The sequence below is a fragment of the Miscanthus floridulus genome, chromosome 12, assembly GCF_019320115.1.
Source record: "Miscanthus floridulus cultivar M001 chromosome 12, ASM1932011v1, whole genome shotgun sequence".
Lineage (NCBI taxonomy): Eukaryota > Viridiplantae > Streptophyta > Magnoliopsida > Poales > Poaceae > Miscanthus > Miscanthus floridulus.
The window spans coordinates 46,313,348-46,340,503 of record NC_089591.1 but is presented as its reverse complement, the minus strand read 5'-3'; the positions used below and the strand labels follow the sequence as shown (position 1 = coordinate 46,340,503).

Below are 27,156 nucleotides of genomic sequence, written 5' to 3'. Positions count from 1 at the left end.
GAGGAGACGCAAAGGAACGAGAGAGGACGCAAATTTGCGTCCCGTGTTTCGTCGGAGGCAAAATGGCTGCCGTGTTTGGGTAGTCCGTTGGAGGATGATTTTTCTACGTAAAAGCACTGTGCGCTACCTAAAATGCGGATGGGTCGCGGTTTGGGTAGTCTGTTGGAGACAGTCTTACAGGACCAAGTCACGCTACATTTACATCTTTTCTTATAGGAAAATAATAATCGCAAAAAACCCCTCAATTTAGGCCCACAACCCGCGTAGACCCATCCTTTGCCTTCCCGCCAACATGGCGGTCGCGTCCGCCGCCGCCTCAACGGTGTCCGCGATCTCCAACCACGTTGCCGCCGGGCACCTCTTCGCCGCCATCGACGCCCTCCCCCCGTGCTCGGCTTCCTCCCTGCTCCCGCCGTCTCTTTACGCCTCGCTCCTCCGCTTGGCAACCTCCCGCCGCTCCCTCGCCGCCGCTCGCCGCGTCGCCTCCCACCTCGCCTCTTCTTCGCCATCTTCCCCTTCCACCTCGACCTCGTTCGCTCCAACATTCCTCTTCAACCGCGCCATCGAGTCGACGCGCGGGAGATGTTCGACGCAATGCCACGCCGGGACGGCGGTTCCTGGAACGCCATCATCTCCGCCTCGTCCCGCGCTGGGCACCCTGCAGAGGTGTTCTCCCTCTTCGCTGACATGAATCTCTTGGCATTCGCCCCATGGACGTCACACTGGCATCAGTGCTTGCCTGCTGTGCTGAGTGTCTTGACCTGCGTGGTGCACAGCAGCTCCATGGTCATATCGCAAAGAGAGACTTCCAGTCCAATGTGATTCTAGGCATGGCACTGGTTGACGTGTACGGGAAGTGCCTCTTGCTTACAGATGCAAGGCGGGCATTTGATGGTATCCTGCAACCCAATGACATTTCATGGAATGTAATCATCCGGAGATATCTTCTCGCTGGTATGGGCGACATGGCAGTTCATATGTTCTTCAGGATGGTATGGGCTGGCGTTAGGCCACTGGTATATACTGTCACACACGCAATGCTTGCTTGCCGGGATAACGGTGCACTTGAAGAAGGGAGGTGCATACATACTTTTGTGCTCCGACATTGGTATGAACACCACATACACGTGCGGAGCTCAGTTGTAGATATGTATGCAAAGTGTGGTGACATTGATGCAGCACAAAGGCTCTTCAACTTGGCACCAAAGAAGGACGTGGTGATGTCCACTTCAGTTGTGTCAGGATTGGCTGCTTGTGGGAGGATTGCTGATGCAAAAAGGGTGTTTGATGGCATGGAACAGCACAATCTGGTATCCTGGAATGCTACGTTGACCGGTTATGTCAAGTCCATGGATCTGACTGGTGCTTTAGATTTGTTCCAGCAGATGAGGCACGAGATAAAGGAGCTTGATGTCGTTACACTTCGTTCTGTGCTCAATGCCTGTACAGGGCCGCTTGACCTTGGGAAAGGTGAGGAGCTCCATGCACTCGCTCTCAAGTGTGGTTTGTTCAGTTACCCCTTTATGATGAATGCACTTGTGAGGTTGTATTCCAAATGTGGATGCCTGAGGAATGCAGAACGGCTTCTTCTATTTGAGATGGGATCAGAGAGAGATAGATTCTCCTGGAACTCACTCATCTCAGGTTACGAACGCCACTCCATGAGTGAAGCAGCTCTGCATGCTCTACGTGAGATGCAATCTGAGGCAAAACCTAGCCAGTCTACGTTCAGCTCTGCCCTTGCAGCCTGTGCAAATATATTTCTGCTTAATCATGGGAAGCAGATTCATGCATACATGATCAGAAACGGGTATGATATTGATGATATACTGCGAAGTGCACTGGTTGATATGTACTCCAAGTGTAGGCTGTTTGATTATTCCTCCAGGATCTTTGAGTTGGGATTATCTGATGATGTCATCCTGTGGAATCTTCTTTGCATGTGCTTACAATAGCAAAGGTGACTATGGGCTTGAATTGTTCGATGAAATGCGGAAGCAGGGGATTAGGCCAGACTCTGTCACTTTCCTTGGTGCTCTGGTTTCATGTATCTATGAAGGGCATGTCGGGTTGGGGAGGAGTTATTTCACTCTGATGACTGATGAGTATAGCATCGTCCCACGCATCAAACACTATGAATGCATGATCGAGCTGTTGGGCAAGCACGGATACATGGTTGAGCTAGAGGATTTCGTGGACCACATGCCCTTTGAGCCAACAACCGCGATATGGCTCAGGATCTGTCATGTGGGGCCGCCCCTATGCAAGGAAACGGCGCGCCCGAGACATACGCCGCGCCGTCAAGCGCGCTGCTGGGGCCGCGCCGTCGCCCTCTGGGCATGCAGAGCAGGTTGAGCCATCTAGTGGCTAGGATAGAAAGAGTATCAAGTCAGTTCCTTAGATTAAGGAACAATTAGCTCCTGGTTTGTTAGCCTCTAAGGCCTATTTAGTCTGGTACGGTGACAATGGAAGGGATAAGCAAGATATTGTCATCTAATCTCTCTTTCTCCCTTCTTCCAAACAAACTAAGCGCAGAGGGGTAAAACCTCGCCTTAGTCACGGATCGTGACTACGAACTACGTAGTCGAGGTCCTGCTACCCTTAACGCCGACGTCCTTGACAACCTGGTATCACGATCCCAGCGTTCCTCGCCTGTGCGTGGTGCCTCTCCACCGCCGTCGTACTCTGCACCTTCACCGCCCGTCGCTCGCAGTGCCTCCACCATGGGGGACAACGCCGACCTCAAGGCCACCCTGGAGACCCTGGCCGCCACCCTCAAGACCCTGCAGACCTCGGTCGAGGCCAATTCCCGGGCCATTGAACGCCTGGCCGCCGAACCACGATCGTCCTCCAGCCAGTCCAGCGCCGGCGAGCACCACCAGGACCGTCCGCCACGGTTCCAGAAGATGGATTTCCCGTGGTACGATGGCAAGTCCGATCCTCTCATCTTCATCAAATAGGTGCGAGTCGTATATTCATCAGCAGCGGATCATGGAGGAGGAGAAGGTGTGGATGGCCTCCTACAACCTGGAGGGGGGCGCCCAGATGTGGTACATCCAGGTCCAGCAGGACGAAGGCATTCCGTCCTGGTGGCGTTTCACGGACTTGCTGAACCTCCGCTACGGCCCTCCCCTACGATCCAACCCCCTCTTCGAGCTAGCGGACTGCAGGCGCACCGACACCGTCATCAAGTACCAGGACCGCTTTCGGGCGCTCCTTTCCCGTGCGGGGCCCCTCGACGAGGCTCAGCTGGTACAACTCTTCACCGACGGCCTGCTACCGCCGCTCAGCTTCGACGTCGAGGTCCACAACCCGCAGACCCTCGCCGGCGCGATGAGTTTGGCCCGCAAGCTGGAGCTGCGGGAGCAGTACCCCGCGCTGCCACGCGCGGCCTCCTACCGGCGCCCGTTCAGCGTCTCGCCCTTCCAGCGCCCCCCGCGACGACGTCATCCACCTCGGCTATCGTTACCGTGGAGGGCCGGTCGATCAAGCGCCTGACCACAATCAAGCAGGAGGAGCGCCGCCGCTTGGGCCTCTGCTACAACCTGCGACGAGAAATTCGTACGGGGTCATAACAAGGTCTGCAAACGTCTATTCTTGCTGGACATCGCGGTGGATGACACGGAGGAGGCCCCGGAGTCGTCCGAACCGGCGGTCGCCGAGGAGGAGTCGCCCATGTTCTCTCTCCACGCCGTCGCGGGCGTTCGTTTCAATGACACCATGCAGCTCCATCACCGGCACGTCTCCTACGCCGTGGGCGACTGGGTCCTGCTCCGCTTACGCCATCGCCCAGTAGCGTCGCTGTCCCAGGCGCCCAAAGGGAAGCTGCAGCCACGCTTCTTCGGGCCCTACCGCGTCACGGAGCTCATCAACAACGTGGCTGTCCGCCTCGCCTTACCCCCGCGCGCCAAGCTCCATGATGTCTTCCACGTCGGCCTCTTGAAGAAGTGGGTGGGCAACCCTCCAGCTGCTCCGCCACCTCTCCCAGCTATGCACAACGGTGTGGTGGAGCCGGAGCCAGAACACGCGGTGTGCGCTCGCCTAGCCCGTGGGATCCGCCAGGTGCTCATCCAGTGGAAAGGCGAACCTGCTGCCTCTGCTACATGGGAAGACCTGGACTCCTTTCGTGACAGGTTTCCGTCCTTCCAGCTCGAGGACAAGCTGCTCGTCGAGGGGGGGAGAGATGTCATGTGGGGCCACCCCTATGCAAGGAAACGGCGCGCCCGAGACATACGCCGCGCCGTCAAGCGCGCTGCTGGGGCCGCGCCGTCGCCCTCTGGGCATGCAGAGCAGGTTGAGCCATCTAGTGGCTAGGATAGAAAGAGTATCAAGTCAGTTCCTTAGATTAAGGAACAATTAGCTTCTGGTTTGTTAGCCTCTAAGGCCTATTTAGTCTGGTACGGTGACAATGGAAGGGATAAGCAAGATATTGTCATCTAATCTCTCTTTCTCTCTTCTTCCAAACAAACTAAGCGCAGAGGGGTAAAACCTCGCCTTAGTCACGGATCGCGACTACGAACTACGTAGTCGGGGTCCTGCTACCCTTAACGCCGACGTCCTTGACAGGATCTTTGACTGCTGCAGGGAATATGGAAACAGAAAATTAGGGGAGAGGGCTGCGCAGCGTATCAATGACAGCAAACCCCTGACTCCAGTTATATTTGTTGAGTCCACTCCTGACTACGAATGCAGTGGCAGTGATGATGCGAAGCCCATGCCATTCTGCTGAGGCGGACAAAACTGGTGATGATTGAGATTCTTGCTGAGTCATGAGGGTTTTTCAGTGACTGAGAAGCTGAATGGGGCAGTCTGAGATGTCACAAACTTGAATTTGACCTATTTGCTGCCTATAAACGGGTAGGATCAGCACTTATGATACCTTGCTAAGACAAGAATTCAGGCTGAACACTGACCTCATGGCTCATGTGCTGATTGACCTGATAATTGATGTCTATCAGGGCCCAACCTCCTCTCCTGCCTTGGGAGTTTGCACTGGGTCACAATGTAGTTAAGAAGTGTACAATCATATAGCGCTGATTTTCCCAATTGCAGACTTCACTTTCAGCAGTTCATCTGCATCTTTGGTAAGTACGGCTATCACCATCGAGGTGAATCTTGCTCTACAAAGAGATAAGAAGGTGCTGAGGCATCTATAAAAGTCTTTAAACATGGTGACCTTATGAATAGTGCCATCCCGTCCTCCCCTCACAATTCCCTGTTCATCTCACTTTACCGTGTATCATGGATATGTGCCTGTTCAATTAGATTATTTGTCTGCTCACGCTGGCTTGAAGACCTTATGCATCAAAATAAAATGATATAGTTTCAAACTATCTGAATTGGTGGTGTTAGAGTACGTCAGGGGCCTATTGGGCCTGGGTTGGCTGTATAGCCCATTAGTGTTAGGGTTAATTAGAGATAAGGGTCGCTTACTTAAGGGTCAAGTAAGCCTTGCTTGGGAGTCAAGTAAACCTCTCTATATAAGGAGAGGAGATGTATCGATCTAATCAAGCAAGAATTAAGAAGGAAATCCCTTCCCTCTTGCTCGGCCGTGGGCAAGGCCCCCGGCCTCCCTCATAGCCCCAGCCGCCACAATTAGGGGCGTGAACAGTACACGCTTTACTGTAGCGCCACGGGTACTATAGCCACCTGTCGCCGCCTCTCCCTCTCAATCCTAGCAACCACATAACAATCTGGTATCAGAGATCTCTGGTTCGATCATGTCCAGCCCTCTACCGAGTTCTTCCCACCCGCCGCCGCCGCACACCCACCCATCGCCACCAACGTCTTCGCCGACGCTGCTGCCCCACACATCAGGCGCACCGGCATTGGGCGCGCTGGCGTCCTCAGGGGTGATCGCGCCCTCTGCCCCGGCGCCGTCGTCTCCCGCCGCCCTCGTCCTTACCCCGGAGCAGATGACGGCCGCAATCCTGGAGTTAGGGCAGGCCGTGACGGACATCAGGGCCTTCCTCGTCGGGCCCTATGCACCCCAGCCGCAGCCGTGGTGGAGGACCCTGTGCTGCAGTAGGGGGTCCGTGGCTGTGGATGGCATAGATCATCATGATCTTGTCGATGCCACCGCCGCCGACGAGACTCTCGAGCACGCCTTGCACATGGAGGAGCTCATGCAGATCACCGACTGCAACCAGCTGCGCAGCTTCGACGAGGCACCAGCGGCCGTCCACTTCGCCGAATTGGATCGGATCAATTCTGCTGTGGTTGCTGCACCGCCATCCTTAACGACATCGCCAGCAGCACCATCGGCAGCCGTAGTGGTGCCAGTGCAGTTCCACACTGCTACGCCACTTGTTGCATCGGCGCCATCACCAACAACGACGGTGTCAGCTATGTCGTTGCGCTCCTCTTCCCCCGCCATGGTCACATCACCAATGAAGGCCCCGGCTGCCACAACTCCGGCAGTCTCATCACTAGCTTCGCCAACAACCCCGCCGGCACTAGTGTCACCAATGCAGGCGATCATCCATGCACCGACATTGGCGGACATGGTGCCTTTGTCGCTGCCTCTATGAGTCGCAACACCGATCCGTCGAGCAGGGTCGTGGTTGTTTGCATACGCTTATTCTCCGTCGGCTCAGTAGCAGGCCTTCAAAAGCTCCATCGGTCGCTTGGAGTACACCTCCAGCACAGCCCCACTCTGCTGCACCCATAGCGGGGGTGGCTGCTCGTGGAGGGCACCATCGACTCCACGTGCAGGCGCTCCATGGATTCGAGCCGGGCGGATTCGATTCCAGGCAGATCAGATGGCGCAGCCAAGTTTGGCACCTCGAGGAGGAAGGTATGGATCGTGCACCACTACAGAAGCAGACCCCATGGGACGGAGTTGATTTTGGGGAGCCATATGTCTTCTGCCTCGATTACAACTGCAACATAGGACTCCTTGAGCAGAGCTGTCATGGCGATCTTCTATAGACTACAAGGTCTTCTGCTCCAGCAATCGCCACAGCTCTAGGACAAGCTGTCTTGGAGGGGCGGAGTAGTGTTATGGCAAGTGGAGCTGGACCAGGGACCCATGTGGTACTGTAGCACGTGAACATAACATCGTGAACAGTACCGGATTAGATTAGATTCGATTGGTTTGGTTTGTTAGGAAAGGAATAAGATAGATTGATTCGATTAGGATGTTTCCTTAGGGGTCAAGTCAGTTATCTCTATAAAAAGAACCCTGTATCAGTTATAATCAAGCAAGAAGCAACAATTAAGTTACTGGCTTCCCCTGGAAGCCAGCCGTCCCTGCCCTCTCTCCCTCGTGTGAACAGTAGCTCTCCCTCAACTCTCTCCCTCTCAATCCTAGCTGGTAGGGCATCAAGTCCTATCAGGTGGCCTCTGAACAAAATGGTGGACCTCGAGGTATGTAACTATGTGGTGTCAGTTCTAGCTGTACCTTAACCTTATGCAGTAAAATAAAATGATAAAATTTCAGGTTATCTGAATTGGTGGCTTCTGAACAAAATGGCACACCTTCATGTATGTAGCTGTGGACTGATAGTTGTATAGCTGTTCTTTTCCCCATTTGTGACTTGATAATAAGTACTGAAAATAACAGCAGGTACATACTTTTCTTTTGCAAAAAATTGCTTCATTCTTTTCAAATAATGCATCCATACTGTGAACTTAAAATCTATGTGCTTCTATCCTTGGATTACTTATATTATAGAGTTGTTAATGGCCATGCTTTGTAGGAGTTCTAAAAGGAAAATGATGAATCTGACTTTATCCATCAAGTTTTGATGTTTTCAAGTCGAACCTATATACCTTTTGTCACTCTGTTCATGTATATTGTTGTAGCCAGTCTCTAGGATGTTTTATTAATTGCTTTAACTGTAGTGGTCCATGCCACACTTCCTCTATTTCAATGTATAATTCATTGCAATTGTATTTTTCTGTAAAAGGATTTTACCAAAACTTCATACGAGAATATTTGGTCTATGTCTATCTGATTTGACCTTATTAGAGTTCATCAAATTTTTGTTCCAATTACAATCACCGTTGAAGATTTTATTTGCTGCCTGATATTTTCCCCATTTTTCCCTTCTGTCACAAGGTGTATCTAACTCAGTTAAAATCGTTATGCATCTTAGAATCTCATTCTCTAATAAGGAATTTAACAAAACCTTATTACTACAAAATGATCCGCTGACAAAATATCAAATGCTCTGCATGAAATGTCTAATACTCCAATCTGGCACCCACAACATACTGGCTCACATCATTGCCTGCAATAGGGTGGGCGCAGCGAAGCACGCTACCCTTTACTGCAGTGAGATCATCAAAAAAGAAATATGGTTTAGGCAGACTTCCTATTCAGTTAATTAGTTGCCATTGAGGAAGAAATATCCTCTCACTGTTCCGTAAAACCGGTTTGGTCAGTGCTTATAGCAGTGATAGCAGTAATTTTTTTTTTCTTGCCTTCGATTGTTTGGTTGTCTGATGTCTGCTGTCTTTGGGGAATAGAACAGTGTTGGCAAAATGGTTTCAGTGTGCCAGTTTGGTCAGTGCTTAGGCAATGATGCTTATCTTAGCGTCTCAATACTTTTCTAAATTGTTATGGTTCTGCATCCTTAATCCTAGGATTGCTGATTCTTACGCCCACCAAATACGAATGTACCTTATGCTCCGCTTTTCTTGCTGGTACCGACCATCATCTTTTTTTTTTTTGCTTTTGCATTTATCTTCTCAGCATTTACCTACGATCCTTTAATTACTTACAGCTTACCTTCACCTCTGCCCATGGAGACCAATGTCAGGATCCCATATAACCCACCGTGAAGCAATGAGGCATTGTCGTGCAATGCATCCTGATAGTACGACTACCTCTGATGGTGCCACCTGTCTTCATGGTTATACATGGTTCCATGTACCTCTACTTATGTGTGCCCTTAGCCAGCTCATTTCAGTCCTCTTTTTTGATATATTTTGTTCAAGTATTACTCAATTTACCCACCTCCTGCAAGAGAAGCAGACAACTATAGATATTATGTTTGAATCACAATCGCCTGGTATATATATACCACCTCTGCTGCTGTACCTAAACCTGTTGGATATGGTGTGCACTGTCAGCTTCGTGCCCGGATACCCGCGCGCTTACCCACTAGTTTCTAGTTACATCTGGTGTCCTGCATGTTAACTGTAAATACCTAAAACAAAGATTAACTGGTGTCCCAACGCTGAATCTCTGTATGAAGTGGACATGATTGTAATGTGCTATGCAGCATTAGCTGAAACCCCGAGGCTGCAATGCAGTTGTACTGACATGGATGATGAACATTTTTTTTTATGAAAGACATGGATGATGAAATTGATGATAGGATGGTTGGTGGCAAGGAGCATTCTCAATTCAATCCTTAAAAAATGCATCAGCAAGTGTGAACGAAACTGTGATGCTTTTATAAACGCATTTCGAAACTGGGCTCTAATTTGAATGTTTTTTTAACATCTCTGAGGATGTTTTTTTTTAGACCATAGACCTTAGCCCTGCTTATATTGAAAGCAAAAGGTAACTGCTGGGGTTGCCAGCTTACAGAGTTTGAGCAAAAAGTAAACAGCAGAGTTCACAGAAGAAAACGCTAGAGCGCTCTGAAACAAACGAAGCCTACTTAAAAGAGAAAATAAAACGTTTCGCTTCATGCTTTTCAGCAAAAGGATCTCTGAGGATGTTGCTGAGGAAATGAGGAATAGTATGTGTCCTCATGCAAGATGTGACTCAGGACTCGCATATGTTCGTCCCTCAGACTGTCTCCAACAACGACCACCTAAACGCGGCACCTATTCCATCTTTGGGTTACAGCACAGAGGAAAGGTCACGGATGCAAAACTTACCTTCTCCAACAGCCGCTGGCCCCGCTCATCCGCGCTTGCTCGCGTCGGCACCGCTCGCCAACGGCGGCAGCGCCGCTGCGCCCGTGCCGACCCCGCTCACCCCGCCACGACGCGGTCGCAGCAGCAGCAGATCCACCACCGACGCGCGCCCCGACGCGGAGCGCTGGATCCTGCGCAGCAAGAGGCGTCCAACCCGTCGCCGTCGCCCCCGGTCCCCACACCCACCGCAACCGCAAGCGGCGGCCGCGGCGTCCGCTACCGCACGCCCTCGTCCCCGGACCTCCTGCTCCTCCCCACCGACGCCGCCAAGATGCGCCGCTACTCGGCGCTGCCCAACGGCAGCCGCCAGGAGACGCTGGCCGACCGCGCGCACAGCTACCGGGGCGTCCTGCTTGTCGTCCTCGCCCCGCTCGCGCTCGTCTCCCTCGTCCTCCTCCTCATGCCGCGCTCGCCAGCCACCACGGGCGTCGCCACGAGGTCCGGGCCCGCGGGGGCTGACAAGTACGCCGTCTTCTCCTTCCGGTCGTGGTGGTGGGCCGGGCGTTGCGGGAGACGCAAACAGACCGAGCGAGGACGCTTATTTGCCTTCCGCGTCGCCTCTGCCGCAAAATGGGTCATGCCATTGCATACTCCGTTGGAGCGTGTATTTTTACCGGTACTGTGCGTCACGTATTTTGAGTATAGGTCGCGTTGTGCATGCCCTCTCGAGACAGTCTCATCATTCGATGACACAGAATGTTCTCCTACACCTCTGTTTCTCTCGAGATCGCAACTGATCCTCTGGCCGTTATACGCCAGGAGATCCGTCCAAGTGTGGGTCTTGCGACCTGACGGCGTGCCTCTCGGTGGCATGGCGCGGCACCTCCACCACCACCTTGGCCAAGAGCTCGTCGCGCACCTTCGCGCGTCGTCGCCGCTGGCCGACCTCCTCCGCTCCGCGCCGAACCTCCCCGGCGCCCGAGCCGCGCACGCACGCATTCTGAAGTCTCCCTTGGCCGGCGAGACCTTCCTCCTCAACACGCTCGTGTCCACGTACGCACGGCTCGGCCGACTCCGCGACGCCCGCAGGGTGTTCGACGAGATACCCGTCCGCAACACCTTCTCGTACAACGCGCTCCTCTCCGCGTACGCGCGCCTGGGCCGCCCCGACGAGGCGCGGGCTCTCTTCGAGGCCATCCCGGACCCCGACCAGTGCTCCTACAACGCGGTCGTCGCGGCGCTCGCGCGGCACGGGCGCGGGCACGCCGGGGACGCGCTCCGGTTCCTGGCCGCCATGCACGCCGACGACTTCGTGCTCAATGCCTACTCCTTCGCCAGCGCCCTGAGCGCGTGCGCCGCTGAGAAGGACTCGAGGACCGGGGAGCAGGTGCACGGCCTCGTCGCCAGGTCGCCGCACGCGGACGACGTGCACATCGGGAGCGCGCTCGTGGACATGTACGCCAAGTGCGAGCGCCCGGAGGATGCGCGCTGGGTGTTCGACGCAATGCCAGAGCGGAACGTCGTTTCCTGGAACAGCTTGATCACTTGCTACGAGCAGAACGGTCCCGTGGGTGAGGCGCTCGTGCTGTTCGTCGAGATGATGACTGCTGGTTTCTTTCCGGATGAGGTGACACTCTCAAGTGTCATGAGCGCATGTGCAGGACTTGCTGCAGACAGGGAAGGACGGCAGGTCCATGCCCATATGGTGAAGTGCAATAGACTTAGGGATGACATGGTGCTCAACAATGCTCTGGTGGACATGTATGCAAAGTGTGGGAGGACGTGGGAAGCAAGGTGTATCTTTGATTCCATGCCTTCCAGGAGTATTGTCTCGGAAACATCTATAATCACTGGGTATGCAAAGTCTGCAAATGTGGAGGATGCTCAGGTGGTGTTCTCGCAGATGGTCGAGAAGAATGTCATTGCTTGGAATGTGCTCATTGCAGCATATGCCCAGAATGGTGAGGAGGAAGAAGCGATTAGGCTCTTTGTCCAGCTGAAAAGAGATTCCATTTGGCCAACACATTACACGTATGGAAATGTTCTGAATGCATGTGGGAATATTGCTGACCTTCAGCTTGGTCAGCAAGCTCATGTGCATGTCCTCAAGGAAGGTTTTCGCTTTGACTTTGGGCCAGAATCTGATGTGTTTGTTGGGAACTCCCTTGTAGACATGTACCTGAAAACAGGTTCCATCGATGATGGTGCTAAGGTATTTGAGAGAATGGCAGCCAGAGATAACGTGTCGTGGAATGCGATGATTGTTGGTTATGCACAGAATGGCCGTGCAAAAGATGCATTGCATCTTTTTGAGAGAATGCTGTGCAGCAATGAGAACCCAGACTCTGTCACCATGATAGGGGTCTTGTCAGCCTGTGGCCATTCTGGATTGGTGGATGAGGGCCGGAGATACTTCCATTCCATGACTGAGGATCATGGGATTACACCATCTCGAGATCATTACACATGCATGGTTGACTTGCTTGGTCGTGCTGGTCATCTCAAAGAAGCTGAGGAGCTCATAAAGGACATGCCAATGGAACCTGACTCTGTGCTCTGGGCTTCTCTGCTAGGTGCTTGCCGGCTGCATAAGAATGTTGAGTTGGGGGAATGGACAGCTGGGAGATTGTTTGAGCTTGATCCTCAGAACTCTGGACCCTATGTCCTTCTCTCGAATATGTACGCTGAGATGGGGAAATGGGCAGAAGTTTTTAGAGTGAGGAGATCCATGAAGGACAGGGGTGTCAGTAAGCAGCCGGGGTGTAGTTGGATTGAGATAGGAAGGAAAATGAATGTGTTTCTGGCACGAGATAATCGACATCCATGCAGGAATGAGATACACAGTACTTTAAGACTAATTCAGATGGAGATGGGCAGAACGAGTATAGATGAAATTGATGATGGCTTGATGAATTACTGCTCTGAAGCCTGTGGATAGAAGTAGAAAGTCAGATGACTTCAGAAGTAGGTGTTGACAACTTGATATTATATTGGCGAGGTTAGTACATCCATACTTACAGGACAGGGCCAAAAGCATGTTGGTTGACTGAAAGGATCGTGTTCTTACCTAGTAAAAGAGAAGGGAGTTTTTCAGATCGATTTTAAGCTCCCAACCTGGTCACTGTCCTCAACCAGATAAAACGATTTTTCAAAGAATGGGATAAGCTACAGAGATGTTTCCTTTGGGTGGGGGATCAGGAACTCTCCACGGGTAAATACAAGGTGCCTTGGACAACAATGTGTCAGCTATTAGAAATGGGCGGCCTTGGCATACTGGACCTTGAATGCTATGCGCGAGCTCAATGCTTATGGTGGCTGTGGTTTGAATGGGTTGCACTAGACCGCCCTTGGATTGGCATGCCCCTGCCTTTAGAGCATTAATGCAGCTATGGTTGTCAAACTGAACAGCAGCCTCACAGGCCACAGCATGTTTCTGGACATCAAGTTGGGTTCGAGAAGACACACTGTCGGCACTCTTCCTGTCCCTGTTTGCGCACGGAGAAGAAAGAATACAATGGCCGAGGCTCGCATAAATGATAGATGGATTTCCAGATTTGGATCATGTCCTGACTTTTCCTTTATTTGAGGAATTTGTCAAGCTCTTCGTCCTGCAGCAAGATTTTAATATGGATCCTGCATCTGACCAGCCTGACCACAGTGTGTGGACTGCAAATGAAAATGGTGAGTACGCCACACGCTCTTCATATTTGCTGAAATTCAGGGGGGGCGGTAAGTTCAGCAATAGCTACACACATCCGGAAGCCATCAGCGATGCCAAGGCGTAAATGTGAGGATGTCCCTAGTCCCTACAAGAATATGTATGGACAGCAGCACGGATGCAAATGGCTGAATTCGTTTTCTTTTTCCTTTTGATTTGAAAAAAAAAATTGAATTCATATTTCTGCCAATTATGTATCAGGAACCTGGAGACGGCGACGCACGTAGCATATGAGCGTCCAGTAATAAAGATGGCATGGGCGGTGGCAGTGATTTGACTGTGGCATGAGGGGCTACAACCTTCCACCTAGCAGTCGGCTACCTCCCTGCAGGATTGTTACATTCAAACATTCAGTTAACAAGCAAAGTCAGCCTTGGTGCTGGGTCTCAGGTCCCTGATCATCCTCACAATCAGGGAAATTTGGAAAGAAAGGAAGAACAGAGTGTTCAGTAGACAGAGCCGCTCTGAGTCTGGAATCCTCTCTGGAATTCAGGATGAAGCCCACCCGCCGCTGGTGCCTGGTGGGAATAAGAAGCTGGAGCTGTTACTGCCGGCATTGCCAGATGGTGAGCATTCGTGGTAGAAGTTACTCGTAGATTAATGTTGTGTTATGTATTTTTCTGTAAATTGCTCTTAGTCTCCTAGGGATGGCAAGAACGCCAAGTACTTGTACTTGGAAAACTTACAAAAAAAATTGGTGTGCTTCTAGCGCATAACTCTAATTTACAAAGGTGATATGCCACTTGCACAGAAAAGGTGTTGTACTATCAATATTTGATAGCACTTACAAGCTACAGGACTATCAATATTTGATAGCACTTACAAGCTACAGGCTATCATTTGCTGAAGAAAAAAAGAAGAACGAGCTAATGTCTTTTGAAGGCAAAGTTCAGAAACATGGAGTCAAAGAGAAGCTAGCAAACAAAGCTCCCATTGACTTCCTCGAGATCCCTGCAAACGCAATGCAATACCCTCGCATATATTAACTCGGGTTCTACCCTCAGCAGGGCACTTCTAGTTGCAGCTTAAGCGATGGCTGTCTCCCTGGTGCTTCCGTTCACCATCCTCCTCGCTGGCGTTCTCCTCTCTGGACCTGTCTTGGCTGAGGTGGAGACCGCCGTGGAGCTGGGCGAGGTGGTCCTGACGCTGGACGCCAGTAACTTCTCGGAGGTGGTGGCCAAGCAACAGTTCATCGTCGTCGAGTTCTACGCGCCATGGTACGTACGGCTCAGTGACTCCATTATCTAAGCAGCCGTGCTCTGTCTCAACTCCTGGCTAATGGAGTAATGGTAACTTATCCGCAGGTGTGGCCACTGCAAGCAACTCGCTCCAGAGGTAACAACTCGCTGCTCCCTTCATACGGGCCGCTGTGCCAGACTGCCGGGCTTGCCTGGTTGCCCCGGAGGATGCAACTCAGGGACATGTGTGTTTTAATTTGTTTTGTGCCATGTCCGTGATACCATGCATGCAGTACGAGAAGGCAGCCGCCGTTCTGAGGAATCACGACCCGCCGTTGGTGCTCGCCAAAGTGGATGCGTACGATGAGAGGAACAAGGAGATCAAGGACAAGTACCAGGTGCATGCGTACCCCACCATCAAGATCATAGAGAATGGAGGGAAGGACGTGCGTGGCTATGGTGGTCCGAGGGACGCCGACGGCATCGTGGAGTACCTCAAGAAGCAGGTCGGCCCAGCTTCCATCGAGCTCAGTTCGGCGGAGGCTGCTCAGTCGTCCATCGGTGACAAGGGGGTGGTTCTTGTACGTTTCTACTACCGTTAAGAATGATGCCTCCTGTTCTTTCAAAAAAAAAAGTTTCCTGTTTCCTGAATGCCATGGGAGAGTGATGGATGCGAATGTGATGCATGCGTGTGAAACATTTTGCTGCAGGTTGGAGTTTTCCCTGAGTTTGCCGGTGTGGAGTATGAGAATTTCATGGCCGTGGCAGAGAAAAAACGGTCAGACTATGATTTCTTTCACACGTCAGACGCAAGCATTCTGCCACGTGGTGATCAGGCCATCAAGGGCCCTGTTGTTCGTCTCTTCAAACCATTCGACGAGCTCTTTGCTGATTCACTGGTACATTCCTTTTTCATGTATACATTTGATGCTAATTCATGACTGAACACACTAGCACTAAAACACCATTCTTGATCTTTTTCAGGATTTTGATTCGGATGCTCTTGAAAAATTCATTGAGGTGTCTGGTTTCCCTGCAGTAGTTACATTCGATGCTGATCCAACCAACCATAAGTTTCTTGAGAGATACTACAGCACTCCTAGTGCCAAAGTGAGTAACACAATTGTGATTATGTTCTGTTTGCTACCTTCAGAGTTTGAATATATGAGTTGTATGTTGGGTAGAAGAGCTAAGTTTTGGTAATTCATTTACCTCTGCATAAGTATAGGTAATAGGTTATATTATCCACATTGAACTGACACTTCTGCTTTCGTGAATGCATCGACCTAATTTTCATATGCACTGAAAACAAATATGGTTGGACAGGCGATGCTTTTCTTGAACTTCAGTGACGACAGAATTGAGGCCTTCAAGAGTCAGATTCAAGAAGCTGCCAAGAAATTCAGTGCTAATAACATAAGTTTTCTAATTGGCGATGTTGAATCTGCTGACCGTGCCTTCAAGGTTGCTATTTGTAGTTTCTCTGAGTATTTGTTTGTCAAAAATTTCTACGGTTAGATGCCTAACAAGCTCTCATGCAAATGGTTTCAGTACTTTGGGCTTAAAGAGAACGATGTGCCCCTCCTTTTTGTGATTGCACAGGGTGGGAAATATCTCAATCCAACTATCGACCCTGATCAAATCATCCCCTGGTTGAAGGAGTATATAGTTGAGGCCTTTTCTACTTTATTATGTTTCTTAGTTACTGAGCTGTTTTACAGTACTTTATTAGCAAATAATTTCCTGCTCAATCTTGTTCTGTCTTGTGTTGGTTCATGCAGTATGGAAACTTGACTCCTTATGTTAAGTCGGAGCCAATCCCAAAGGTGAATGACCAACCTGTTAAGGTCGTTGTGGCTGACAGTATTGATGACATTGTTTTCAACTCTGGCAAAAATGGTTAGTTTTTCACACTTCCATCGGTTGTCTGAGTAATATGTGCCCCTTAGGCCTTAGCTCAATATGATTGTATTAGTGGTTACATTCAGATTTCAGTTACGTTTAGCATTCAACTTGTTTTACAACATCATGCTTGACATGATCTTTTCTTCACAGTACTGCTCGAGTTCTATGCACCTTGGTGTGGCCATTGCCGGAAGCTGGCCCCAATCTTGGAGGAAGTTGCAGTCGCATTACAAGACGACGAAGAAGTCGTCATTGCAAAGATGGTGAGCCATTTTGCGACTGATGCTCAATCGTTTTTCTCTTTGTTTCCTTTTTTGTCGTATGGTATGATCTTGCTCATACAAGGCATTACTTATCATTAAGCCCTTTTGGTTTTCTCAGGATGGCACTGCAAACGATATCCCTACCGACTTGGCGGTGGAGGGATATCCCACGATCTACTTCTACTCGACCACCGGTGACCTTTATTCCTACAATGGTGGAAGAACGACCGAGGACATCATCAGTTTCATCAAGGAGAACAAGGGCCCCAGAGCTGGTGCCATGGACGAAGTGACGCAGACGGGTGCTGGTGCTGTAGAAGAGGGCATTACACCTTCATCGCCGTCAGATCTTCCGAAAGACGAACTCTGATCGAGGTGCCATATGTAGCTATGCAGTGAGAGAGTGAGGCACATACAGAGAGGTTCAGAGAAAATAACCAGTTATAAGTTGGAAAGCATTTCTCATAAGTCATTGCTATACTAAATGCACTGAGGTTGCTAGTTTTATTTGGTTGAAATTTGCTGTCATAAGCCGTTACTGTTTTGAATAAGGCCATTGTAATCCAGGCAGCACTAACCTTTTTGTTGTTTCTGCCCAATTCATGCAAAATAGTCCTTTTCAGTGCTTCTAGGTTTTTATAAGTCAAACTTTAGCTTATACTTTTGAATATTAAGATCTAAAATTTATATAGGTTCATAAAACAAGGCTGACATATTAGATTTATTATAAATAAGTAATATAAATATTCCTATATTTTATAGATATTGCTAGCTAAAATGCTATACAGGAGGTTGTGTCGATATACTATTATTAGCTTCAAAGTATTAACCCCGTCATAAAAAGAATGCAATTCTTAATTTTTTTAACGAGACAAACAGTTTTAAACTTAACCAATTTTATGAAAAAATAGTATTAATGATACTAAAAAGTGTTGGCTTTTATAGATAAATCATTTTTACTATGTATCTTGCTATAGCGTATATCTAAGTGTATAACAAAAAAATATGTATCTAAAAAAGCCAAATCATCTTTACAAATTGAAATGGAGAAAGTATTAGAGTAATCATAGAATATATCTTTATAGTATATTTATTTGGAGTCATAAATATTAATAATATTTTTTTTATATAAATTTAGTTAAATTTAAGGAAGTTTAACTCAATCTAAATCTAGAATTATATACTTTTTTATGGAGGCGGTATGTTTTTGCATACTCCCTCTGTCCCAAAATAGAAGTCATTCTCGCTTTCCGAGAAGTCCAATATTTTTTAACTTTGACCAATTATATATAAAAGAATATTAAAATTTACAATACATAATTAGTATCATTAGATAGATTGTTGAATATAGCTTCATAATATATTTATTTGGAGATATAAATGTTGCACGTATTTTCTATAAAATTAGTCAAAGTTGAGAAAGTTTGACATTCACGTATACCACAGTGACTTTCTTTTAGGGACGGGAATCCAATCAAAGAGAATCATTCCTGCTCAATTGCGCGAGTATCATACAGAACTTTTGAGAGGCTTTTACCTATATGCCATTAAAAAGTTTATAATCAAGCACAAGCCATTAAAAAGTTGAGCTCCCACGAGTGCCACCGTTCTGAACTTTTTTTTCTCTCCAAGCCATTCCGTATGTTTTTCTATCTAATGAATGTCAAACATATAGGTGAAATAACTATTTTATCCTATAGTGGATCCAGTTTATCAGCCTCCCAAACTTTCTATTTCTCTTTTCTCTTCTCTTTCCTGTGCACACGAAGGGTCGAGGACCTTTGCGCCGTCCACGAGGGGCATATCCACGGCGTGCTACTGCCGTTGAACTAGTCCACAGTGGGCAGCTCCTTGTTCCTAAGCGACCGGACGTCCATCTCCGGCTTGTCGTCGTTCGACAGCTCCAACTCCTCGTTCCGGACGCTCCAGCCGCGGCAGTACTCGGGCCCGCTGGACAGCTACGGCGGCAGCAGCAGCATCGCGTCGCCATCGACGTCGGACACGAACTCGGGCGTGTCGTCTGTGTCGCGCCTCCCCTCGTGCACCGACGAGCAGATCCTCGCGGATCTCTACGCCACGCGGCATCGACGGCGGTAGGCGTCTTGCAAGGCCAACCCGCTCCTTGGCGGCCTCCGCAGGGCCGTTGCATCGGTGCTGTGCGCGTGGTCGTGCGTGTCCCCCGGTGGCGGGAAGGAGCACGCCGTGACAGTCGGCAACGGCGCACCGGACGTCGACGACTGCGGCGGCGCGGCGAGGGTGCACGTGGTTGTGTCGGAGGAACACGGCTGGATGTTCGTCGGCATCTACGACGGCTTCAATGGGCCCGATGCCACCAACTACCTCGGCCGTGTTCGCCGCGGGTGCGGGTGCAGGAGAGCTTCGCCGACCACCGCGGGCGCGTGCGCGGGGGCAGCTCGGCCTCGTCCACCGCGGGCGCGGGCGCGCGCGAGCTCCGCCAGGCCGCAACGAGCATGTGCGCCGAGGAGCTCTACCTTGTCTGCCGCGGGCGCGGGAGTGGGCAAGCTCTGCCCGGCCACAGCGAGCGCGCGCAGGGCGGAGCTCCGCCACAGCCGCCATGGTTGCGCGTGGAGGGTAGCTCCGTCCCTGCCGCCGCGAGCGCGGGCGCAGGCGAGCTCTGCCCGGCCGTCGTGAGCGAGTGAGTCAGCTCCGCCGCGGTGCGGGCGCGGGCGAGCGAGCTCCACCCTGGCGTCGCCACGGCGCGAGGCTGGCGCGTGAAGCTTGACCCCACTAAGCAAAGAGAAACAAGGGGAACCAGAGAAGGGTATTTTGGACGTTTACGCTGACTGAACTCATATGTAAGAGCTACCATCGACGAAATGGTTTTGAGAGTAAAGAAGTTCATAATGATAACACTCATGTGAGTTCAACTTTTTTAATAATTTATACGTAATTACAAACTTTTTTAATGGCTTAAGATAAAAGCCTGCACTTTTGGCCTCTGGGTAGGCATATGCTCAACATTGAATTTATTTTCTTTTCTTTTTGGCCTCAGTGCGGCTCCTTGTACTCGTACTAGCTATCCGCCTGTAGCCCCACCTGTCAGCCTATGGGCCTGTTCGCTGGTTGGGGCTGATGCTGGTTTAAGCTAGCTGGTGCTGGTTTTTTATGAGAAAAAAACACTATTGGCTAGCCGATCTGGGCTGACTTTAACCATCAAGCGAACAGGCTCGACCCTAGCAATCCCACATTCCCCGACCCCCACCACCACGCTCTGCAGGACTGCAGCAGCCTCCTTTCGACGGAGCTGCGTGCGTCTTGGTTGCGGACACGACACCACGTCGGAATCAGGTGCGCGCGGCCTCCCCTCCTCGTCGCCCGGCGCGCCACCACCATGGACCCGGAAGCGGTGCGGAATAGCCTGGAGCCCACCGCAACCGCCGAGAAAATTACCGGCTCCACCCCTGCGCGGCTCCACTTCTACGACCCATTCGTCCTCAGCGGCGTCAGCATCGAAGCCGCCGAGCACGGCCGCCTCCTCTGCTCCTTCGTCGTAACACCTCGCCTTGCGGTAAGCCTCGCACTCCCTTTCGCTTCCGACTTCGGTTTGAGATTGTGTCGACGGAGTCGGAGTGACTGACGAGACATATGCTGCTTGATTGCTTGGTTCGATCTGTGGTGCCCTTGCAGAGCCCCGTGGGGTACCTCCGCAGCGGTGTCACAGCGACGCTCGCCGACCAGCTGGGATCGGCCGTGTTCTTCTGCAGCGGGCTCCCCAGCAGCGGGGTCTCCATCGAGATCAGCGTCTCCTTTGTCGACGCGGCTGCAGTCGGGGTGAGACTGAGACCCACCCTCTCTCGGTTCACATTTCCTGTTGTGTTCGATTATGGTATTAAAAAAATAGCTCATGGGGATCGGGATTTATGATGGGAACTGGATCGATTTTGCACTTATGCTACTAGCCTGCTAGTGCTAGAGCTAGTCCATTGGGAAATCCTTTTGTCCTGAAGAAATGGTATTCACTTTCAGTAATTGCTCTCTGATAATTTGAAGGTTTGTACTTTCTATTGACAATTAGGCTGTGTCGTGGTTCTAGCATGTTTAAGGAGAATGTCAGATTAGCATGTTGTGGTTTGTCTCCTAGAAATTGTAATCGCCCATGATTGGTACAATTCTACTGCTTGCTGTTGTGCATGGATTTCTGGCTGTCAGAAACTGTCACTAAGCTGTGGGCTTGGATCTCAATGGCACACTCATAGTTGTTATGGCTATAATACCTCAGGGATCTTCTCTGCTATAGTCGTTAGTTGTTTGGACGGTGTTTTCAAAAGTTGGTCAGAATGAGTGGTGGACTCTCCCAGTTGGTGGTTTTTGGGCCTGGTTTCCACTCAAAAAACTGGGCCGACCCTTGTATTTTTATTTTCTCCGTCTAATAAAAATTGCGGCAAAGCTTTTGCTGTCCCTTCTAAAAAAAATCTTCTCTGCTATATACTGGATACTAGTCAATGTGCTGTATTGTGAAGTTGGCAGATAAGGAGTAGGACTGTAGGGATGAGCTGGGATTGGATGCTGAAATTGCTTCTAACTTGATGGAAGTTGTTGGATTTGTGTTTTAATTATTTTCTAGCATTCTGAAATAATTTATTAGTATATCTGTCTCTAGTAGAGGCTAGAGGGTGCATTTTGTGGTAATTAATGATGGTACAACTTCAATAGTGAAAGTTATTTGATTTTCGGCCTGTTCGCTGGTTGGTTTCTGGGCTGGTTTGGGCTGGCTGGTGCTGGTTTGTTGTGAGAGGAAAACACTGTTAGCTGGCTGGTTTGGGCTGGCTAAAACCAACAAGCGAACAGGGTGTTTATTAGGATGTGGCAAAGAGTTCATTATATGTTCTTATCTGTCTGTTCTAGACAATTTGATGTATTCATGATAATATAATTTCAGAACTTATGAAATTGTCTTTAGTTTAATTTTCCAACAGGTTATTTAAATCCTAATTCAGTTATCCATCTTTCTTATACTAGAAATCCGTCTTCAGCGTGATTAAGATATTTTTCCTAATTGCTGCCAAATAAATGACTCAATGCTGATAGTTTCATACTTTTTATTGTTTTTTATGCTCATGCATAACAGATGTGCCTGTTGCCAGGCCAGTATCATTAGGTCTTAACATTGTTTGTTTAGAATAGATAAATACCCATCTTTTCAGATTCTTCTAGAAGCTTTAGTGTTGCTTCGTGGTCCTCTAGAAAGGTTGAATGCTTACATTTTTATGACTTCGCTGGTCTGAAACTTGGCTGAAACTGGCTGGTTGTTGTGAGAGAGAAACACTGTAGCGGCTGAAACTGGCTGGTTGTTGTGAGGAGGAGCAGCCGGCTGGTCAGCCGGACCAGACCAGCGAACGTGCCCAACATCAGTAAGTAAACATTGCATGACAACAGCTCTATTGCCAAGATGAAATGGTTATTTTACTTCTTTGCGTCTTACCTTTTGGCGACTTGAATTAATGGTTATGTTCTTACCTAACGTATGGATGTGTTGCGTGTGTAAGCAGAAAAGATGGTTACATAAATGAGCGATGTTTTGGATAACATTATTGAACAGTGTAGGATTGTATCACTTTATATCTGGAAAATTTTCTGGTAGGTATAAAAAGTAGCCATCTTGGTAGTTGATACTATCAGATGTCGCATTGTACTGAATGGTCCTTTGGTTGTTCTACTGGAAGTTAAACAAAAATGAAGCCAGCTTCGGCTAGTGAAAATTGCCAATTTGCCATCGCCAAGTGCAGCTTAAAAAATCCACCACTTTAGACGTGCAACACTTCAAAATGCCACTCTCTATGTAGGTTTTAAATATCTACCACTTTTTGACATGTTTGCCCATAGCCCCCACTTCTTACTTTGTTAGTCCTCTCTTTGCACTGCCCTTGGTGGTGATGAACTGCCAAAATAGTTTTATTTTCAACTTTTTCTTTGTCTCCACAGTGCTATGTTTCCTTACAAAGTTTTTCGACAATACTGTTAACTTTTTTGGGTTAATTGTCCAGGAGGAAATAGAGATTGAGGGGAAGTTGTTGCGTGCTGGAAAGTCAGTTGGTGTCGTCTCTGTCGATTTCAGGAAGAAAAAGACAGGAAAATTGATGGCACAGGCCCGTCATACCAAGTATCTTGTGGCATCAAGCAAATTGTGAGGCGCTCCCCTTTTGTTAACAAGATATCAACATAATTGCGCCCAAACTATCCATTACTGGTGCCATTATTAATAGGCAGAAACCATACAATGCTTGTGGTATATCTTTTTTGTCAAAAAAATTGCTGTATATACTATATATGTATGAATTTCAAGTATCATCATTGGTGCCTCGGTAATGCATATTGGTCTAGTCATGTTACTTTCAGTTGACAGCCATGATCAGATAGTATGTTTCGACAAAGGCATTGGGTTGTAACTTCGCAGGAAATTTCAGTTCTTGTTGCATTGGCCCGGTCTGCCATCATCTTGAGAGAATCTCTTCGTTATTAAAAAGAATTGATCATTGCTGCATCATTCTATTATTGGCCTAGAAAAAAGCATGGTATTAATCTGGTGCACACATCGGCCTGAGATAGTTGGTGAAAGTAGGCACAGCTGCCACCACGCTGTGTTTATGTGTGTACAGCCCTAGGTCCTTGTGGGCTATCTCGTGTCTATTCTGCTGTTATTAGTTGACCCCAATTTGTTATTGACTTAATTATGGTAGGATCCCAACATAATTTGCAAGAATTGTCCCTTCCTATCTATGCCCGTGCAGATTTTTGAATTTGGATGCAAGTAAATAGTACAAGCAATGAGACAAAAGTGTCAGTTTCTTTGCTGTGATGAAGTTTGTGAGTCTCTTCTTTTTTTTAAAAAAAAGGGAAGTTTGTGAGTCTCTACTCTCTAGCCGCAGTGCCACTTCGCAGCCTTGAAAATAGAAGTACAGCAAGTACTCAAACAGTCATAGTGCCCACTGCCATTATGCTGAATTGGTGATCCTAGGCAGTTTGCATTGTGAAGTTAGCTTGGAAAGGACAGAAGGGTTCTTACTGCTGAGGCAGGAGGAGGTTGGATGTCCCTGTCCGTGGTCTCTTTTTTGCCTTTAGTCAGTTCATTATTACGAGCTAATGCCCTTGGCCTTATGTGAGCCGCCCAAATAAAAACACGCATCCTCTCCCAAGTAAACAGCACAAGCACCTTTCATCCCCACGAATCCACAACATCCACACCAAATTTTTTTTGTCCTGAGAAAGCCGTGCACCTTTCTTTCTTTCTTCAGATCCGCAGATATGATACCAATAATCACAAGACAGCGTCTCGTGACTAATAAATAAAGGGCACAGAAAGAAGAATGTGCAAATGCATTGACCTTTCTTTTTTTTTTTCCTTTACATTTCTACTATTGATGAATTCATAGAACATGATTAAAAAATGAAGTGCTAATTAACAGCGGGAGAACGAAGAAATAATAAATGGAGCGACATTGCTATGGCATTGCTCTAATTTCTCTGTATCTGCTGATGATGAACCACTGAACCCTATTTACTTACAGCATCAAGAACAGATCCCCTTACTTGTATGTCTAATGGAGTAGCATAGCAGTATAATTTACTAGTGGCCGTACGGCGTACGTTCGCATAGCAAGCATGCATGCAGTGCAGGATGCAGCTCACGCTCAGCGCAGCATTCATGATCATGGAGGCAATTGCCTGCGCGAGCAGGAGCTGGATTGGCTGCAAGCATGCTGGCATCAGCTCGCCCTCGCCGTGGCAGCGGCGTGCTGCCGCCTGGCGGCGGCCGCGGACGCGGAGACGGTCTTCTCGATGACGAAGAGCCTCGTGAAGATCCTCATGAGCAGCACCCACGTCCCGGCGCGGCGGCGGCAGTGCCGGACCGCGCCGCCGGCCCTGGACGAGGGGCGCAGCACCGGCGCGCACCCGCGGGCCGCCGCGGGCTCCGACGAGCCCGACGACCACAGGTCGCTCGCCTGCTGCAGCCCGCCGCCGGCGTTGCCGGCGCGGCAGCAGGAGCCGCGGCCGCCCCGCGCCAGCTCCTCGTTGAAGTCCTCCCACAGCAGGTCCATCCTGTCCTCCACCTCCGCAACCGCCGCCGCCGCAGCCGCAGCCGCAGTGTCTCCTCCCGCGCCCGGCGGCGGCCCTTGTTGTTGTTGCGCTGCGGCGGGCATGGAGGTGAGTGTGAGCGCTCGGCTCCTCGTCGTCACCGGCGGCGCACCGGTGGCGGCGGTAGGAGAAGGAGAGGAAGGGAACCAGGGTGGTGGCGACGACGAGGCGGCCGCGAACCGGTGGAACGGGAGCTGGCGGCACGCCGACGCCGGGAGTGGGCCTGCGACGACAGGGAAGGTGGAGTCCGTGTCCATTCTTAACACGATGTGTTATTATGGGTATGGTAGCCAGGGATATAGATGACGTCGCTGCCGCTGTTTAATGATGCGCGCGCGCTCCCTTGGGCGAAGCCTGATTGTGATTGGTGCCGCGCCTGTGTCCCCTGCCCCGCGCGCCCAGTAGCCAGCACCCAGCAGTAGGTAGGTGGCGCTGTACTGAACCTTCTGGCTGGTAACACGAAATGCGCGTGGCATATGTAACCCGGATCCACCGGGGCCGTACGTACGTGCCGCTGCGGTGACTGCACCTGGACAGTCTGCAGTGTGTGTGTGCAGCTAGCGTCTAGCGACGACCGAACGAACTGCCGGCCGTGAGGTGTGTGTGTGTGTCAGGACAGGTGAGGTGTGGGTGCGGCTGGCGGCAGGGACGACGGCCGGCGAAGAGGTCTCTTGCCTTTTGACGAATGACGACGACGGACATGACCGGACCGGAAGTCCCACGGCGTGCGACGTTGCCGTTGCAGAGGCGGCGTGCGGGCTTCGTGTCATCAAGTGGTTAGTGCCTTAGTGGTACCACAATTCCTTTGGGTTTTTTTTTCATACCAGAAGAAAGCCAGAAGGAGCGTGCTGGTGATGCACACGGCTGTCGGCTGGTGATGCAAACCAGGCGCGCCAAGCGGAATGCGTCGACGACCGACAAAACGTGCCGAGCTCGCGCCACGGCGCCAGTGTGCCACTACGGCCTACGGGCTACCCGGCCCCGGGCCCGGGCACTCCTGTCCTGCGACTGGGCCAGGGTGGCTAGCCTCGCGCTACATGTCCGCTCACTTGGGCCGCCGGCCTGTCCCCGTGTGGCCCCGCCTCGGCAGGGCCGCCCATTCCCACAAGGCCGCAATGCGAGGGCGTGCGCAACCGAGTCACGCAATTCTCTGAACTAGAAAATACCTAACACCCCCGCGCCTGGCTGGAGGGATTTTGTAGCGTGGTAGCTCAAAATATTAATGGAAGAAAATGATTCATCTCTAGTAAAACCTAACAAAAACTCGATGTTTTAAACTCTTGTCAAGCAAATACATACCTTGGTAAAGAAAAAACACGTATATTGTATATATATGACAAAAGATGAAGGCAAGATACCTACTCACGTGTAACTCAAAAGAACACATTCTGCAGTTTCTTGGGTACAGGCTTGGTCTCCAGTTTAAAAGAAGAAAGCACAGCACATCATTATCGTTCCAATACAGGAAATAAATATCTTTCATCTCACACTAAAACAAAACTGCCACTCCTATGAAAAAATAAATTAAAAATTCAGAAACGACCACTCCTATGAAAAAATAAATTAAAAATTCAGAAACTGCCACTCGCGTCGTCAGGCGTGGAACGGATGGCCTCCAGCGGCGGATCAGGAAATATTCTAGGGGGACTGAACAATACTGCTGCTCGATCTTAAGTCTCAGCCCCCTCTACGCTATAGAACTTTGCCTAAAAATTCATAAGAGCTCTACAATAATTTGCACTGTTTCGATTTGGGTAGGGGGGGCTTGAGCCACCCCCGCCCCACCGCTAGATCCGCCCCTGATGGCCTCTCATCCCTTCATTCTTCCCCCACGGAGCGGCCGTTCCGCATCGGACCTCTGCTGTCCGCGTGTCCGCTCATATCCTCTTTCTCGATTTTTCTTCCCCTTCGGGATGTCACGCTCATCGCGTGCATGGAGGCAACGGCACGGATGAAGGGCTTTGACATCTAAAATTTGCCATGATAGATACTTGTCATGCCAAAAGTTGGAAAAAAAAACATTACTATAGATTTGGCAAGCTTAATATAAGAGTTTGATAAATTTTGGTAGCAAACTAAATACTAGCAAAATTATGATTTGTCAAATTATTGACATAGCAAATTTTGGAAGCAAACCAACGTTCCGAGTTTCCTCCGCCGAGCTCAGGCCTCAGGCGAACAG

General features: G+C 49.8%; 4 protein-coding genes and 1 pseudogene across 9 annotated transcripts; 4 read left to right on the top strand and 1 right to left on the bottom strand.

The window, feature by feature from the left end:
- Positions 1–258: 258 nt before the first annotated feature.
- On the top strand, positions 259–2,524 carry LOC136497347 (pentatricopeptide repeat-containing protein At3g26540-like; annotated as a pseudogene).
- A 3,196-nt stretch (positions 2,525–5,720) lies between these two features.
- LOC136495806 (uncharacterized) lies at positions 5,721–6,530 on the top strand. Its single transcript, XM_066491631.1, has one exon. It carries the CDS (start codon positions 5,721–5,723, stop codon positions 6,528–6,530), a length of 810 nt encoding a protein of 269 aa, XP_066347728.1.
- Positions 6,531–10,557: 4,027 nt separating this feature from the next.
- On the top strand, positions 10,558–17,464 carry LOC136497346 (protein disulfide isomerase-like 1-2). Of its 5 annotated transcripts, none has more exons than XM_066493144.1 (12): positions 12,756–13,634; positions 13,736–14,100; positions 14,542–14,751; positions 14,839–14,869; positions 15,006–15,293; positions 15,423–15,611; positions 15,697–15,822; positions 16,039–16,176; positions 16,264–16,380; positions 16,494–16,611; positions 16,768–16,880; positions 16,999–17,464. In XM_066493144.1, exons 3-12 carry the CDS (start codon positions 14,567–14,569, stop codon positions 17,248–17,250), a joined length of 1,557 nt encoding a protein of 518 aa, XP_066349241.1. In that variant the 5' UTR covers positions 12,756–13,634; positions 13,736–14,100; positions 14,542–14,566; the 3' UTR covers positions 17,251–17,464. The 5 variants fall into 5 exon arrangements, 2 of the variants coding, with proteins under 2 accessions (XP_066349241.1, XP_066349242.1); XM_066493145.1 differs by having other exon boundaries at positions 14,539–14,751; XR_010769281.1 differs by lacking the exons at positions 14,542–14,751; positions 14,839–14,869; positions 15,006–15,293; ... (5 more) ...; positions 16,768–16,880; positions 16,999–17,464 and having other exon boundaries at positions 10,558–13,497; positions 13,736–14,490.
- A 2,621-nt stretch (positions 17,465–20,085) lies between these two features.
- LOC136496744 (uncharacterized) lies at positions 20,086–23,236 on the top strand. 2 transcript variants are annotated; one of them, XM_066492504.1, is made up of 4 exons: positions 20,086–20,409; positions 20,529–20,672; positions 22,173–22,252; positions 22,886–23,028. In XM_066492504.1, exons 1-4 carry the CDS (start codon positions 20,233–20,235, stop codon positions 22,893–22,895), a joined length of 411 nt encoding a protein of 136 aa, XP_066348601.1. In that variant the 5' UTR covers positions 20,086–20,232; the 3' UTR covers positions 22,896–23,028. The 2 variants fall into 2 exon arrangements, with proteins under 2 accessions (XP_066348601.1, XP_066348600.1); XM_066492503.1 differs by lacking the exon at positions 22,173–22,252 and having other exon boundaries at positions 22,886–23,236.
- Positions 23,237–24,208: 972 nt separating this feature from the next.
- Positions 24,209–25,242, bottom strand: LOC136498534 (uncharacterized). The gene has a single exon (XM_066494441.1). The coding sequence runs from the start codon at positions 25,229–25,231 to the stop codon at positions 24,605–24,607; it is 627 nt and encodes a 208-aa protein (XP_066350538.1). The 5' UTR covers positions 25,232–25,242; the 3' UTR covers positions 24,209–24,604.
- Positions 25,243–27,156: the final 1,914 nt, after the last annotated feature.